Raw genomic sequence first — 17428 nt, forward strand, 5'->3', positions numbered from 1 at the left:
TCACACACTCAAGACGGCATTTAACAAACATTCAACTGAAATATTTATTTCAACACAATTCTCAACATTTTGAACTCAAATATTCAACATGTCAATTTAGGGACCCATAACCACTTGAAGAAACTATACAACAGTCTTCATCAGGACCAAGAAATAGAGTACAGCCGGTGGGAAGAAGCATTTGAGACGTTGCTGATTTTGAAGGTTTTCCCCACATACAAAGAATGGCAACGTCTGTCATTTTTATTGTACGTGGTGGGGCGGCAGTCTGGAAAAACATTTTTTTTTTTTAAATCCAGATAAATCACATAGGATGGGTTTTGAGTAATTAGCATGTCATTGCAGAAAGACATTTTTCACACAAATAGTCAAAGATAACTTAATAATGGTGACAGAATTCGTTTATAAATACGGAGGGTGAACGTTCCTTTGCACAGATTAGCAACACGGATGTTAGGCCCAATCTTCCATTGCTACCGATTTTTCAGGATGCGGGCCTGCACAATACAGAATGTCAGCTCTCTTCAAAATATTTGTAATTGTGCTCAAGTCTGGAGATTGACAAGGCCACTCTTGAGTTTATACCAAAAAGTTGTGTTTTGATCAAATACTTGTTTCGCCAATAAAATACAATTTTAAAATTTGTCGTCCGTTTTCAAGTAACATTGCCAATTAAAATTAGTTCCTCATAAAGGTTTTCCACAATGATTTTAAAGTAAACATGAAACCATTTTATTGCGCTAAGCTAACCTATTTTTTTATTTTGCATAGCAACATTTGATGACTATGCGAAATGACTTATTTAACTTCTGCGGTGCAACGCTTGGCGGCCTTTTTAATTTTTTTTGAATCATACAGGAGATAAGAACCAACATGACCACTCAAAGACGTCAGCACCCATCGGAGTAAACATTTTGGATCCGGGATCATTTTTAGCATAATATTGAGTTCTCTCATGAATTATGAATTCTAAATCAAAACCATTCAAATGTTCATTATGACGTCACGTGTTAATTCTTCGGAATTTAGATCCAATCCAGATTTTTTTCCCCTTGACATCACTGCTTCTAAACTTGGATTACTTTTGTTTAAATGGGAGATTTGACAAATATGGCAATAGTACCTCTTGCATTCTTTATCGTGTAATTACAATCTGTGGATCATGATCATCTTATTAACTCAAATGTGGAGATGATGCAATTTTCATGGAAACATTATTGCAGAGAACGGAATTAGCAAATGGACAAAACCCACAGAACCTCTTTGGCAGTCCCCCAAAAAAATGATAAGGGTCAAATGTTGCTGGATTGATTGCTTACCAAACCAATACGCAGGCCGTTAGGAAATTGGGCCGTAGAATGCCAAACATGGCATAAAAGTGGCACTGGTCATGGGACGCGGGAAAGGTCATCCCAAATTAGGCTTTAATTTAGCCAAGGACAGGCAGCTTGAGGAGTACGTACGTATTCCTCGAGCAAAAGTCGATCAACCACACCACTGACTACACTCTCAGCCCGAGGGCATTCGGCTACACCCAACATCCATCAATGGAGACAAAGGGGGGGGGGGGGGGGACAAATTGCGGAAAGAAATGCTCCTGATGTCCTTGGAATGCCTTTGGTGATGCTTCAGTCGTACGATTCCAGGTCAGAGGTCAATGTACTGAGAAGAAACGTATGGCATAGCAGCGCCCTCCGCCTTGGTCCCACTTTTCTTCTCCGTGTGAAGTTTCAACATCCTCAGTTACAAAGCAATTTACAGTAAAAGCAGATATGCACGTTCTTCTTCACCAAGAACTCACACGTCGAGGCCCGCTCCAATGTAATGGGGGCATGGCTGGATAACGGCTCTTTGGGGGGCAGCCCCTGGCAGAGTGCATATTTCTCTAAGCCCAAAAGCAGACTGACCACTTCAGTCGAAGAAGTCAACTTTTGCGGGTATTTGCGATACAGTGAGTGTGTGGGTAAAAGCGGCTGCTTTTGCACGGTGACCTGATAGATGAAGCCGGGGTCGATCAGCACGATGGTGTCCGACATACTGGACTGTTTGGAGCACTGGACAAGCTGAATCTGCGGGCCCTTTGCCATTACTGCATACCAAAGGATCGGCAGTGAGGTGCAGCGCAAAGAATTGAGCAGATTCACAAGCTGGTTATCGCTGTCCTCCGCTGCTTCGACGGGGTTATCGGCCAAACTGAAGATCTGTGTGATCTGGAGAAGGTGAAACGAGGTAAAAAAAACGGCAAGGGAGTGAAAATCTATTTTATTCAACACTTACCATGGGCAACTCGTGATCCTCTTCAACGGGCCTCGGACAAGCTGTCTCAAGGTGAGACTCCGCTTCATTTGTTTCATTTTGGTGGACCTGCAAAAATAAGCAACGAGAATATGAAATACATTTTTATCACAGCTGGAGGCCTCGGCAAAGATAAGTCTGGATATGATCAAATATATATATTAACACGCCAGCGAGAGAATATGGCTCTACGTTTATAAGCTTGGGGTTGAATATTTTTGAGTACGACGGTTAATGGGCATCTGCCAAATGAACATCCTTTACGACACAGCCGCTCAGTTGTGAAAATCAATATAAATATGACATATGGAGATAACTGCGAGCTCGCCTCACACAAGGGAAAATAAGCCATCAAAATAATACACAAGTTTGTTCCCACCATTTTCTACATCTGTTCGGTCATTGGGCCATTTACACAAAACAGCACAAAAGAAGCAAAACTTTTTTTTTTTTTTGGGTTAAAAGCTATCACAAGAAAAAATATTTGTTATTCACCACCGTTGCTGTCCAGAAATCAAACGCATGGAAACATCAAGCGTGTGAATGGTTTGTGGCCCATGTAAGAGTCATTTGACAAGCGTTTTTTTTTAGAGCTTTGAAGCTCATTTTTGTTCCTTTATTCTGTAAAAGAAATTGAGGCGAAACACATTTTTGTGTTCAAACAAGCGTGAACGTTATATACAGTATATTAGAAACCCATCGAGAGATCCCATTAACTTTCTCGATTCATGGTGACAAAATCTGTCCACCTACAAACACCACGACGTACTTGAGAGCCTTTTTTACTTTGTTGACTGTCTCTTTTTGCCACTTCTTGATCTTCCAAAATTGAACGGTTTAACTATGGGGGGGAAAAAAAAAACATAATTTACGTGTTTTATAATGCCATTCACCTGTGGTGTCAAAAGCACGCCAAATATGTCAAACCTGTTTCGATTTGTCCATCAGGTTAATGTCGTTTGTGTTACTGCTTGAAGGTTCCGAGCTCCAGTTGATCTAAACAGAGAAAAAGATAGACTCTTTTAAATGTCTAGTGAGAAAAGACATTCTCACCTAAACTTGTTTTTTTTAAATTGTAAAAACTGAAGAAAACTAACATCTTGGAAGTCATCGTCATCGTCACTGAAGTCCCAGCAGCCCGGTGGCAATTTACTCCTCTTTAAATTTGTCTTTCGACTGTATGTGTAGTGAGGCCTTGGCCTGCCTGGCAACGATGGATCATCCGACCTATAATCACCTTGCGACATCTGGAAGGGGAGCAAGTGCCTCTGTGGAAATAAACCAATCCAAGTCTGGGTCAAATCAGTACAGTCCATCATCACAAAAAGTAGGCAGCATGACCACTGGCAGCGTTGTACCATTGCCTGCCTCTGACACTGGCGGAGACGACACTTCTGCCTCTTTTTGTTGCTGCCGCCAAACTTGGGTTTGTCAACGCAAAAATCGCATGTGCCGCAGTCCTTCCTGCAGAGACACGCGTTGCATTCCCCACAGGCACGTCGCTTCCGCTTCTTATGCCACTGAAAATATGGACACATTTAAATTAAGGCAAATCGGAGTGCACTACTCCAAAGAAAACAATTAATCCAGGCAGCATTTTTCTGCTCAACATGGCAGACAGCAAAACACAACTTCTGAACAACCAGAGATTTTACATTGTTTTTTTTCTCCCCCATGATTTGTCACATAAATGATGCTTGAAGCTTTCCATTAACACAGAATATGTGTCCAAATGATCACAAAAATCTACATTATTGCTTCTACTAGCGAAAATATAGGAAACCAAAACAAAACAGACTCACATCGTCGTCATCATCTGTTGAGTAGTCGTCGTCATCCTCAAAGTCCATGTTGGAAGAAAAGTTCTCGTTTTCATTGCTTTTTAGCTCTGGCTGCTGCAGGAATCAAAACATAAATTTGATAAATAAATACAACTAGGTCATTTTATTTTAGACAACTGGAAATAGTACCTGTAACTCTGTGGGCTCCTCCTGCAAAATAGACACACAAAATAATAATAATATAATAATAATATTGCCTTTATTAGTCCCACAATGGGGAAATTCGAGATTCGAACCCAGGCCTCCTGGGGAGACTGGGTCCTGAACGCGGCGCCTTAGACCACTCGGCCATCCTGGCAGCATTACAAGACAGTGACAATAAAAACAATACAACGAAAAAAATATGGCAAAAGCGATGCAATTATTTGTGACATCAAAGGATGCATATGGGACAAGACAAACATTTGTTGGATACATTTATTTATTCTAATAACCAACCATTTTTTGGAGACATAAATAAAAAAAAATAACTAGATAAGAAAATAAATCGCTTGATAATGTAAAAGTAAAAAAATATATATAATATAAAATATTTAACTGACTCTACGAGGCTTTACCATCCCTAAATTACAACACCAGTACACGCTGCAGAAAGTCCATCAAAACTTAATAAAACAGAAATGTGCAAATCTGCACTCCTATTTTTTTAAATCAATTTTAGTTACATTAGCACTTAAAAAACACTCTTGAAACTTTTTTCTCCTTCAAGTAAACGATGAATAAAATGAAAGATTAAATACTAAACACATTAAAGTTAGGTCAAGAGATTGTTTTTTTTAAGTAGGTTGACTTAGATTTCACTTAAGTTAAGGGAATGTTCACGCACCCGCAATTAGTTTCAACTTTTCAGCAAGCAAATTGAGAACTTTGATGTTAATAAACTCAAATGCGCAAACCTCTGCATTAACAAGTCATGTACTGTTGAAAACTAATACCGAATTTACAAAAAGAAAAATAAATGATATAAAAACTCAAGTCTTATGTTGTGCCTCACGACATTGGAATCGCAATGTTCGTCCTCAATTAAAAGTAGTGCACGTTTGCGACACAAAGTAGTCCAGTAAATTGGCGACAGAAACATTAAGCCTGCCTCTTGGAATCTTGCCTCTTAATTAAACAATTACCTCCTGAATAAATTCAAAGGATGAGATGAGAATATTGTCTTTACTGCGCTCAAAATATATGTTCATCTTTGCAAAAGCGGGTCATTGCGGATGGGCGGTGTGCGCGAGTGACGTCTTTTCGCAGCGCAAACCTGAAGACGAAATTTCTTCTTCTTCTTTGCTGTCTTGACCGACGACTTGGCGCCAAAATGGGCATTATCGCCACCTATTGCTCATTATGCCAACTGACAATTCAGCCTCTCAAAGTAAATTGACTAACTACAGCAGACCCCCACTATTCGTGGGACATGGGTACATTTCCACCCCGCGATTTGCGAAAATGCGCGTAGAATTGTTGCCAATTGAAATGTATCTGCTGATAAACATCCAAATGAATTTTCCAAAAAAGAAAAGATGCGAAGTATGAGTATGCGGGGTCCACCGTATACCATTTGCGTGAACTAGGGACACCTTTACAGTATGTTCACACTTTACCACTAATATTAAACAACATTTTGACTAAAAAAAATAATAAATAAATACAACTGGGTCATTTTATTTTAGACAACAGGAATTAGAACCAGGATTTTTGTCTAAAATCTAGTAAACATCAGTCCGTTATTTCTGGTAACGTTTACTCTTTGATTTTAGAGTGTGTGGTATTCATCTTTGATTTTTCTTGCACGTTTGTGCCTGGGGAAGGAAGTCCATTATTACAGTTGACGGGAATTTATTGCAATACAAATTTGAATGAAAATTGGCCCTGATGTCAGCACAAGCCTGTAGTGAGTGAGATGTGCCATATTTTCGGCCAGAGCTTATAAAGAAACCTAATTGAGTTTGACAAAAAGCAATACTATACCGATTGATCAGAAATATATCTGGGAATGCCAGCATTTATCTCAGATTTAGTTTCTCTTCAATTTGGATGTGCTCAAGGAGAAACAGACAACACATGATGACTTTGAGTGAGACCGGTAGAAGTCAGCGTTTAGCATAGAAATTCTGCTAGCAAGCACGTTAGGGTCACAAAGTCCGTTACCGTGGTGACTGACTCGGAATTTCTCTTACCCATCAATCTGCACTCATCTCAGTGTTAACTTCCTCCGAGTTTTCACATAACCTACTTTCTTGTACAAATATTTCTCCATGGATGCATTTCACAAAGACAAAACAATCACCTGCAAACTCGTGTTGTCGTCCAGCAATTCGGAGATGTCGTTTTCTGGCATCTTCGGTATGACACTTTCTGATTCAGAACTCTGATGGAGAGAAAGATAATTTGGATAATTGTGACTTGTTCACAGTCAGCGACATTTTAAAGAACTGCTGTGCTGCAACCCAATCACTTACTTTGCGAATTGGACAGAGACATTTGCGCATTCTGCAGATGCGTTTTCGGTTCTCCGTACTCTTGCAGTTGGCGCACTGGCCACAGTTTACAGTCATGTGACATCCCACACACTGCCCACATGGAATCCACTAAAGTTGACGTAAACAACAGATTAGAAAAAAACAGTTTATGAAGTTATGTTACTCAGCATTATGTCAATATTTATCGTGAGAGGCAAAACATTCTGATGCAATCGTGTAATTCCGCTGGTTGTTTGTTGGGCTAACCTGCAAAACGCAATCAACTTGTCTGATTTTTAATTTCTTGATTACTTTTCTATTAGCAAATTAAATGATTAGTAAAGAAAGTGCGACAAATGGCAACATACACTAAGGCATGTCATGCAAACAGTGTGTCGAAAAAAAGGACGACATTACCTTCCGCAAACGTATCAAAGGATGTTCTATTGTCTTTGAAGCTGGTGATTTGAAAGAGAAAAGAGAAGAATGAGAAGTGATTTCAAGATATATTCACACTCTTTTTTTTTCGTTCTTCTGAATGACACTTAAAACACATTGTGACATACCCCAACACGAAGGACAAGAGGGTCTCTTTCTTTGTCGGTCGTACCACGTGCCAATGAAGGACATTCCACATTTAGAACACAATCTGTTGAGAAATAGAACAACCCTGAGTTCCGCAGAATGGGTTTGGTTTATTAAAATAGTATAAACAGGTTGCTCGCTAGCGTTGAGGGGAAACGGTTGAAATTTGAATTCAAGCGCTGAACTCACAATGTTTTATCATCAGGCCCAGGTTGTCCTTTTATGGAGAGGTGAGGTTTGGATGCCGAGGGCAGACGGAATTTAATCTTAATACTGGGTACAACAGGTTCATTGCTGGCGATTTGGTAAGTTGTCTCAGTCGCGAGGAAAGATTTGGCCCAATTACTGGGCTGGCGCCTGGGCTGGGATTCTGGAGTGTCCGCCCTCTCTCCTTTCTCCACCCAGCTGGACTCGGAGGAGGACCGCTCCCGTGTCTTCTTCTTGGGGTTCAGGAGGTGAAAGTCAAAAAATAAAAATGATAAAAAGACATAACATGTTTGAAAACATGACATCTTAAATGTATATGCATATATACATATCTTTAAAAAAAAAAACAAAAAAAAAACATTACCTTCCGTCTTCCTCGCGTTTGTTTTACTTCGCCATTACGGAACTTCCCTGACTTGTAGTCAAAATTTGATATGTCTTGGACGCCGTCAAGTAACGTCATCAGTTCGACTCTGCTTCTCACCCGATAACCTTGAGGACTGCGAATTGGAAAGAGTGAATCCATCTTATAGACACTTCCAACCTGGTTTTGCCTATTCCAATACTAATCCTTAAAAAATCTGAAGAACAAACTATTCACCTGCAGTGGCATTCAGACTTTAAAAGAGTTTCTCTTGAAGCATCAAGTGAAACACATTTGACCCTCAGAATGCCATTGTATAAAGGCATTTTTTTTTCAAAGTGATCAAGAAGTTCTGACCTGAGGTAATAGACATCCATTTGGCCAACACTGCATCCAGATTGTCGAATAACCTCTTTTCGTTTCCAACCATCTCCAAGTTCAGGGAAGTCAAACCATCCTTCATCGGGATGTGTGCGCTTGCGTCGAGTTCTGACAATTCTAAAGTGAAGAAAACAAGCGAGTAATGCTAAATCAAAGTAAATGAAAGTTTGTTAAATACAAAGACCAAGTTATTCTTCAAAAAACACTTTCAAGACCAGTATCAAAGTATGCAAATTGCCCTTGATGAGAGCACATCGTATTTGGCTTTTCGTTTCCTTTTTATAGGTTAAATTTCAATATATCAATTTTTATAATTAATTATTCTTATTATCGTAACTACATTACCAGATAAATTAGTGAAGCTCGGTGCAACATCTCTGCATAATATATTGGAAAGGAGATTGAAAGATAGTTACCTCTTGAGTGTTTTACTAACACTCTCACGGCCTTTTACACTATGACTCCTTTCACTTTCTCCAGCTAGGCTTTCGTCATCATCATCACCTGGTTCATCCTCTTCCAGCGGCTCCAACCAGTCAGTGTGCGGAAAGCTAACAACGGGCTTTTCGTCTTCCATCTGATTCTCCTCTACTTCTGCTTGCCCTACATAATCTGGCATGGAGCTTCCGGGTGTATCAAGTTTATGTGCATCCCCTACCTCGCTAGACATCTCTGTGCTTTGGCCCGCATCTTCTTCTTCCACAGGATCATACCCGGGAGGCTGCAGGACTCCCCCGTCCATTGGTGCAACCGTTTAAACCAAAAACAGTCGAGGCTGCTTTGGCTGCTTTGAGAGGATGACTGAGTTTGTCTACATTGACTTGTATTTGATGATTCTCTTTGATGTAGATTGTTTTCTTCACACCATGTTTCACCATGAGTGAGTTTCTTGTCTGTGGCCTCTTGACCTGGTCTGGAGGTAAAGGAAAGGTTATTAAGTCAACAGCAATTAAGCACAAATACAGTAAGTTTATCACTGATCAAATCTAATTTTACAAAATAGGATTAGATCACGCATGAATGATTACAAGATGGAAACAGTTTGACATTGAAGCATCACACAATATTAGTGAATAATGTATTAAATAGACCCACATGATTTTCTGTTTACTTATTTTGCGTAATGAGCAACGATGGGTGGCAAAAAAGGAAACGTCGATTTAAATAACGGTAGATGATCCTCCTATCGAATAGGCCTAGACGCTGTGACATTATTTCTGTAAATCGCTTCATTCAGACACATTAATACATTTTCTATACCTGCCGGCGCCGGTATAACATGTTAACGTTAGCCCCAAAAGCTAAAGCTAACTTCATGGTCGCAGTGAAGAAATGCCACAATTCTTTATCGCACTTATCGACTTTGTGTGCTATCGTTCAATGCGCGTTAGTCGGTTTGATGGGTCAGCAGAATCACATACCTTAAGAATAATATCGTCCACCTTACTAACAGTAAAACATGATTCGAGTGTGCTTTGCTGTTCGGTGCTAATCTAGCTAGCTAGTGTGTAACTAGCACCGACGGAAGCTTCGGTGGGACGAAATATTCCACCGAAGATGAAAATTCGCCTGTCCAAAATATCACTGCAATTAACCCACATTTACTACTTGTAACAACGTTTGTATTTTGGGACAGTATATCGTAGTATAACATGTTTTTTTTTTTTCAAATTATAAGTAATTTTGAAGCCAGTGGATTTGTTAATAAACGTCGTATATAATGCAAGCGCAGTGAAGAGAACCCTCACACTTTATTTACATACTCTTTGTCAAGAGAAGTCAGTCAGCTGTGCTGCCTTCATGGTTCGATTGGTTGATCAATTCAAATATTTCGACGTCGTTTAAAAGTTACTTTTTTTTAAATTACTTTTTGACATGTGTGGAATTATTAAAAGTACAGTGTATATTTGTTTGTGTTATTTGGCTTATATACTAGTAGTAGCAGGACCCAAATGATCGATAGAGCATATAATCTGCATTTGTGTTTTTAACAATTTATTTTGATTTGACTTTTTTTTAATCCAGGTAAGCCATTAGAGAATATTTTCTCTTTTTCAGCGTTCAGATGGCTTTAGCCATTAAAACAATGCAAAGTTTTCAAAACAAACAAACAAAAAGAAACATACTAGTGAATTGTACAACGTGATGTACACAGAACAAAACACAGAAAATATAGACAAAAATAATAATGCTTTCATAAATAAGCAGACAAAATCTCCAGTCAACATACACTTCTGCCACCCTCTCATAGTCGATGTCACAAACACACTTGTTCCAATCACTGTTTGGTAAACTGCCATGTTGACTTTGCCGTGTACTCATCAAAGGTTTGAATGCATTTCTATTTATCTGATCACCCCAAACACATTACTAAAATTGCTAAATAGTAGTGATGGCAATTTGACACTGAAGCCTACCTACTTACTTAGATGGAACTCAAATTCCAAACATTTTTCTATTCAAGACAATGAATTTGTTCTTCGATGGTGCCCTGCATGTTGCTAATAAGTACAGTGTGAAAAGGCTTTTAGGTGTGAAATGTTTACTATTTTTTAATATGTTATCTAGACATATTTTGCATGACAACTTGAGACAATCTGTCCAACAGAGGATGGGTGATGCAACAGAACAATGATGCGAGACATTGAAGCCAATCAACAACAGCTTTATTTAGGGTGTTCATAGCAAAATCAGGACTAGCTTATCGAGTCGGGAAAATATATATCAATTTACCACTTTAACTTAATCATTATACAAATTAAACACAATTGTTCAGATAGAAGAAACTGAAACATTTGTTTTAGGTTAAAAACTAAGTACACATCTCTAGTTATTAACAGTGACCAGCCACTATGTCCACTATCTGTCCTTGTTACTACGAAGATCTGTGGTCAGAGCATCGTGCTGAATGGTTTGGTGCAACATCAACGCAAGCAGACCAGCCCTGTTGGTCATAGCAGTCCTAACATTGCGTTCTTGTTCAAAGAGCTCGTCCAACTTGTACCACTGTGGATGTAGAAATGAAACAAGTACTTGAGTTGTCGGAATAACGGAGGTACACTGCTTTAAACCCTACAAAGAAATAAGTAATACGCACCACTCGGACTCGCTCCAGGTCCACTTCAGCCCTCCTGAGCTTCTCCCAGTTGTAATGTTTGTTACATTTCCGTTTCGAGACCCTGCAATATTCTCCAGTCAACTCGAAGACATTTTTCACCAAAGGACACCCGCACACCTCATCCACAGGAACCTGAACACATCAGGAATGAAATACCACAAAAAGCAGCATGCACGTGTATGACAGAAATCTGGCGCCAACCTTCGGATCCCTTGAATGTTCTGGACACAAAACCTGAAGCCTCTTGCAATACGTTTTGCTTTGGGGATTGTACACGTCACAGAAGAGTCTGGTCGCTCTATGTGGAGAAAAACAACAGCAACAACTGTCAAGTAACTGAACTGAAAGAAAAGCTGTATTTTTTTTATTTATTTAGATTTTGTTTATCTTACCCTTCAATTCTTGTAGGATACATGGAACCAAAAGAGGTCTGACTTTCGTACTGTCAAGATAAGACACACTTGAAAGCATCCATCTAATTTCTCAACTTCTACTCGCTAAGGTCGCGGCTGTGCTGGAGCCTCTCCCAGCAGTAGTGAGCATTCCTCTCAACTTGTTTTAAGGCAACAGCAAAAGCTACATTTGCAGTAAATATCTGTTGAGTTAGGTTTGGGATTTTTGATTTGTTGGTTTTCTTTTTTTCCAGCAGTGATTTTGTATGCTTCTGATGCATGGTTCATTTTCTGTACTGACAGCACAATCAAGAGCGGAAGGCCAGAGCCTGGATTCAAATCCACAACCGTGAACTGTGTTAACCACACGTCCACCATGCCGCCATAGTTTACCTTCTCTAATTCAAATTGTGAAACGGTGGCTGAAATGTAAGAATCACTCACCTTTGCATAGCATCTTTCCATATGTCTCAATGCAACTTTTGGATTGATGGGATGGCTGCAAGACACGCAAAAAATCTGAAGGTCTGTGTCATCTCCCTCCCCTTCATTCACCTGAAAACAAGCGACAACATTGCAGAACATGGGAGGTGAAAAATAAGCTTTGTGACTGCACGACAATTAAAAAAAAAAGGCAAATTCACCTCCTCATCCTGCTGCACCGCTTGCTGCTTGGCCTTAGCGATGATACCTTCCAGTTCGTGGAAGCGCCGCTCCATTTCGGTGAGTCGCAAGCGGGCGTTTTGCTGCTCCTTGCGAATGCGCTCCAGTTGCTTCTTACCGTGCTCCTCGGCAATGCAGGGACTCTGCTGCCACTGCTGGATTCGCTGAGGGAGGATCTCATAGATTCGACTGTGGAGACAAGACAATTTACTTGCATTTACCGATATTTAGCAGTGTCATGAAAATGGAGATGAGGAATGATATTCATTAAAAAAAAAAACATGAAGAGGGAATGCCAGCTATCTTATCCACAGAGTTCCGTCATTTGTACTACCCGGGACTCGTTGTCATCCAACCGCAGGCCACATTTACAAAGTCTTACCTTAATATTGTATTGTATAATATTAGGGCCCGACAAATGGATTTTTAGAGGCAGATGACGATTTTTGGCGAAGAAAAAAAAAGATTATTAATGAATATTTTTTATAACACATAAATAAAATGAAAACAAAAATTCCCACCAATGCATGTCAATGGGAGTACAGAGTACATTCAGACTCCACAAGTAATAACATTCAGCGTCATTTACTCTACATGCCATCGTAGCAACAGGAGAAAGCGCTCACTTGGCAGCTAGCTTCATGCCACAATCTTCTGAGCAGTATTTGGAGTTGGCTCTTGCAGCCTGAACGCAGTTGGGCCCGAGACACTGATGGCGTCCACTATGATCCCGCATGTCGCTTTTCTCACTGTGGCGGTTTCTGTCTTTGTGCTTTTGCTTCTGCTTGTGGCGTCGGGACTCTTTCTAAACAAATCAAGAACATATTTCCAGACGTTAACTTATTACTGAAATATCACAAGACAACTGCAGTATCTTACTTTCTTGTCAAATTTCTTCTCTCGTCTCTTCACGTGCTTTACTTTCACAGCTTTCTTTCGCAAGACGGGACTGAAAGGCGGTTCATCGTCATCGTCATCAGTTGCCCATCCCTGGTTTACAATTTTTTTGTAAAAGTGAAAGATGGGTTTAGCATGCAAATTGCGGACAAAATATATTATACAAGGTAAGCCTCAACAAAACACTTACCATGCTGCTGTGAAGCCCCGCCACTTTGTACTGCTGGTAGAGATCTGCCTCGCTGTCATAGTCGTCGGAGTAACGCCTTCTTCTGCGGTGATAGTTCTCTCTTCTTTCTCGCAAATACTGTTCCTCTTCTTTTACACGCAACATTTTCTGTACAAAACAACGCATGAAGTGTTTTCACTTTTTCCAAGACAAGCCACACTGAAATTAAAATTTACACAATTAATTAGAAATTAGAAATCCCTTTATTGTCATTGTACTCAAGTGTGCAACGAGATAACGTAATAGTTTCACGCACATTCATCAAAAAAATGGAGAAAATATTTTGCATGATTTTCAGTGACACAAAAATGTGTTGCCCGGTCCAGAATTTGACGACACAGTTGTTTTACATCAAAGAAAGCATTTTGATGTTGTCTAACTGATAAACTTACCCTTGCTCGGACTTCACACTGTCTAAATCTGCACTTCTGCCTTATTTTATTGGGGCCCCCAAATTTTTTCATGTCTTTGCAGAAGTCACACTGTGCACAGTCCTCCGTCCTTTTGCAAGGCTCACATTCGCCACACATCCGCACCGAACGCTTGACCTGCAAAGCGTAAAAAAAGACAATTAGAGCCGCGAGCAGTAATGACGATGCACGATTACTAAAGGTAACAGTAGCTTATAGATTATGCTATTTTATCACACCATTGCATTCATGCTTGTTCACTTGACAACCACTCTCAGAATTAAAACAAATACAACTGGCTTAACAGATATCAAATATGAGGAACAATATAGATTATGTGGTTAACCAACAGTGATGTATTCTGGAGTTCTGATTTGTTTTTATTTTGTTCCTCTATTCTCCTCAAATGGATATATTTAGAGCTGTTCCATTGGACAACTCACTTTCGACCCACGCCGCCTTTCACTCCTGTAGTCTGGCGTACTTGGGGTGCTGTACTGTCTTTCGGTTCGATCAGAGTCGGGTTCCCTCTCCCTGCTTTTCTTTTCTTTTCTATATTTTATTTCCAGCAATGGGTTTTCATCTGGTAACAGGAAGAAGAAAAAAAAAACAATAATTGCAGATTTACTTAGGCGCATGATGCATGCTCACAAAGGCCTCACCTCTGCATCTCATGCAGTACCACTCTCTGATTGCCTTGGCCATCTTCTCTGTGATATTAATGCAGTTTCCATGGAACCACTCGTTGCAGTTATCACAGCCACTAAGAGGAGCAGACACAGCATTTAATTTAAGAGCATGGGTCAGCAGAATCTAGGTGATGGGATGAAACAGCAGTGGGACGCTTACATCATGAAACAGTTGATGTGTGGTTTCCTGCAAATACAATACAGTGGTGCATTCTCCCCATCCATAGTACTTCCTTCTGGTCCTGGTACAGGGTCAATATCGGACAATTCGCTTTCCTAGAAAAATGCAAACAATGTTACTATACATTGCATTACAATCTGCTTAATCAAATGAACTGTTTACAATGCTGCACACAAGTTAGCCTTGCTTGGCAGCAGTTATGCTTATTTGCGACCCACTTAAAATAAGTGCTTAATCGTTTAAGATTAGAACTCATAATAACCATGGTTAACGATAATGCTGCTCAATTAGAAGAGATTTGTTGCCAAAAGTTCTCATTTGTTCCGTTTCCTGGTTACGACGTGAATTGGTCGCGATTGGCGGTGGACTCTTAAGTTTTAGGCCCAGTTTACATCGGCCACCGAAACGTGTTTAACCTTACAGTTTTAAAATAAAAACATAAACGCTGTCAAAGCCTTACCATTGTATCTGTATTGCCAGGGGTTTCGTTCAAGAAGCACAGAAGGCACAAGCAGCGAATGACAGCAAACCTATTAGCGCGCTAACCAACATTAGCCCAGCGAGCCAAACCGACGACGATTACGTCACATCCGTCAAAAGGCTTTGGAACCAGCTAATGCATTACCGCCCCCTATAGGATTGAAGTGTGGATCTGTAGGTCAGATGGAACGTTTGGAATATAAATACGTTGATTGGCTCAGTTTGTACTGATGTCAGTTTGTGTGGATTTAGTTTTTATATTTTATGATAAATGGTTCATATTAACCTGCATTGTCCAGATTAAATCCAAACCAAGCCACTGTTGCATTTGTTGTTTTGTGAGTAGTTCACACAGGACAAATATTTTTTAAAATACACTTTGTGTTTCAATCGGCCAAACGGAGCCAAAATGGAGCCAAAAGGTACTATTTAATATAGACAGTATATTATTAAAAATATTAATGTATTTAAAGAGCTGAAGCTTGACATTGCTGATTTAGACAAAAATACCCATCCTTGGGAAGTTTTACACTTGCATTAACACAGCTAAAACCGTTAAAAAAAGAAAGAAAGCCGGACACACACACACGCACACGCGCACTGTGCATCCATAAACCCAAGGGAGACTGCAGATCATTCAAGGGAGGATGAGGTCGTGTGATGATGCTCCATCTTTACTGCTGAATACATACAGGACATTGTGAGGGATGCGCTACAAGAAAAGAAGAGAACTACTAAAGCTGTCTGTGGCTGCGCCCCCTAAATAATGCCATGCCAAGTGAGTACAATCTGTTGTTGTTTTCAATATCATTCAGCTGAACTATTTATGTTTAAAACAATATTTTGTTCTCCAGCAAATATCCATTTTATCCCATGAGGCAGTTAAACTGTTTAAAATGAAAACATTTCAGATGAAATGAGTGCACAATCCTGTCTGAAAATTAAAATATCTTATGAATCAAGGCACCTGAGAAAATGTATAATTAATGAATGGCAAAATGAAGTTCACTTACATTCTCGTATAGCTGTCAGCACATTGAAGCGCAGCCTTTCATAAAAACGTTTCCAAAACGGATATTAATAATAGATTAACTTTGCGGCTTTTTTCCATGATGTGCACGCAATAGTAACATTGATGAAGCCAATGCATATGCAATCTACTGTATATGAAGATTTTCAGTAAACCGGGCCATAATAATTCACAATGGGAGCAAAGACAATTAAAATACAGACAAATCTTTTTTTCCAATATCATCACATTATCATTATGGATTCAAGTCTAAAAATAAGAGCATTAGATATATACGCTCCAGAGAGGGCTGTCGTTCCTGACCTGAACCCGCTCTTAAATGTGTACGTGTGACATGTTTTGTCCTGTACTTCAGCTTTTGTCAATTTTCACCCCACAAAACTGAAGAGCAGTATTTGTGATCATGGATACTAAACGCAGCCCCGCAGAAGGTCTTGAAACATTGGAAAATGAATATGAAGACTCAAGTGGACGAATAACTAATGTTGAGAGCCTCAGTGTATTGGACAGTTGCATTACTGCTCAAACAGGTATTTTACAGTTTGAAAAAGCTCAACTTTTAATAAAAAAATCCTATGTCATATTTGTTTTATTTTACAAAGGCTGTAGTTTGGACTAGCCAATCATCCTCATGTGTCCTATTCAGATGCCTCAGAACCGAATATTCAGACTTCCAATGATCGAGCAGTCCAAGCAGGATCCACGAGTGACTTGAGTTTTGTGAAGCAACAGCAACCGCAGCTTCCGCCCGTGTTGCTGCTCTCCAGCACTGAACACTTACTCACATCAGTCAGGAAGAGTCAAGAGCTAAAAACGGACACTTTCAACACGATGCCACCAGATGATGATGGTAAGGCGAGTCTACTTTTATAACGCCTGAGGAGTTTACCTTCAAATGATCTTGTCACCTCATTTCCCCCTCCCCAATGTCTTTCCTGAGACCTGTGCGCTTCTATCCTGTTGGCGTGTCTGTTCTGCCAGCCGCTGGATTGTTTACTAGCCACAGTCAGAGGGTGTAACCATTGCCTGTGCTCTTCACTGTTCTGCTGCGAGTCCGCTCCTGTGCAAAGTCTCCTGAATGTCACTCAACACTGTAACGTATGCAGGTGTCAAGAACTGTGCGACTGCAATATCTGTGATCTGTGTCTCCAGGCTACTGAGTGCCTGGATCTAGCAATGGAAATCTCTCAAATCCTCTACCACTAACTTC

At 39.9% G+C, this 17428-nt stretch overlaps 2 protein-coding genes across 3 annotated transcripts; both read right to left on the bottom strand.

The window, feature by feature from the left end:
• Window positions 1-25: 25 nt before the first annotated feature.
• On the bottom strand, window positions 26-9669 carry mbd1b (methyl-CpG binding domain protein 1b). 2 transcript variants are annotated; one of them, XM_088309845.1, is made up of 17 exons: window positions 9551-9669; window positions 8546-9042; window positions 8106-8246; window positions 7749-7884; window positions 7367-7614; window positions 7159-7241; window positions 7010-7050; window positions 6593-6721; window positions 6421-6501; window positions 4266-4286; window positions 4098-4190; window positions 3654-3815; window positions 3393-3563; window positions 3223-3291; window positions 3065-3136; window positions 2278-2364; window positions 26-2210 (listed from the first exon to the last, which is right to left on the bottom strand). In XM_088309845.1, exons 2-17 carry the CDS (start codon window positions 8869-8871, stop codon window positions 1740-1742), a joined length of 2331 nt encoding a protein of 776 aa, XP_088165971.1. In that variant the 5' UTR covers window positions 8872-9042; window positions 9551-9669; the 3' UTR covers window positions 26-1739. The 2 variants fall into 2 exon arrangements, with proteins under 2 accessions (XP_088165971.1, XP_088165970.1); XM_088309844.1 differs by having other exon boundaries at window positions 7367-7617.
• Window positions 9670-10778: 1109 nt separating this feature from the next.
• Window positions 10779-15343, bottom strand: cxxc1b (CXXC finger protein 1b). The gene is made up of 14 exons (XM_088308430.1): window positions 15169-15343; window positions 14688-14803; window positions 14501-14601; window positions 14282-14421; window positions 13821-13976; window positions 13390-13536; window positions 13182-13292; window positions 12929-13107; window positions 12284-12491; window positions 12084-12194; window positions 11640-11689; window positions 11449-11545; window positions 11227-11379; window positions 10779-11135 (listed from the first exon to the last, which is right to left on the bottom strand). Exons 1-14 carry the CDS (start codon window positions 15169-15171, stop codon window positions 10989-10991), a joined length of 1719 nt encoding a protein of 572 aa, XP_088164556.1. The 5' UTR covers window positions 15172-15343; the 3' UTR covers window positions 10779-10988.
• Between the last annotated feature and the right edge of the window lie 2085 nt (window positions 15344-17428).

Source organism: Idiotropiscis lumnitzeri, chromosome 11 (assembly GCF_059441095.1).
Source record: "Idiotropiscis lumnitzeri isolate Australia: NSW breed Sydney's pygmy pipehorse chromosome 11, RoL_Ilum_1.0, whole genome shotgun sequence".
Lineage (NCBI taxonomy): Eukaryota > Metazoa > Chordata > Actinopteri > Syngnathiformes > Syngnathidae > Idiotropiscis > Idiotropiscis lumnitzeri.

What these genes read in the sequence shown, in the direction of transcription:
- mbd1b (XM_088309844.1), bottom strand. Translation starts at nt 8,871, where the DNA reads ATGGACGGGGGAGTCCTGCAGCCTCCCGGGTATGATCCTGTGGAAGAA. An exon ending in GTTAGTAAAACACTCAAGAG is followed by an intron (nt 8,247 to 8,545) that starts GTAACTATCTTT and finishes TCTTCACTTTAG; the next exon opens with AATTGTCAGAACTCGACGCA. An exon ending in ATGACGATGACTTCCAAGAT is followed by an intron (nt 3,292 to 3,392) that starts GTTAGTTTTCTT and finishes TTCTCTGTTTAG; the next exon opens with ATCAACTGGAGCTCGGAACC.
- cxxc1b (XM_088308430.1), bottom strand. An exon ending in CACATCAACTGTTTCATGAT is followed by an intron (nt 14,602 to 14,687) that starts GTAAGCGTCCCA and finishes TGCTCCTCTTAG; the next exon opens with TGGCTGTGATAACTGCAACG. An exon ending in GTACTGCATGAGATGCAGAG is followed by an intron (nt 14,422 to 14,500) that starts GTGAGGCCTTTG and finishes TCCTGTTACCAG; the next exon opens with ATGAAAACCCATTGCTGGAA.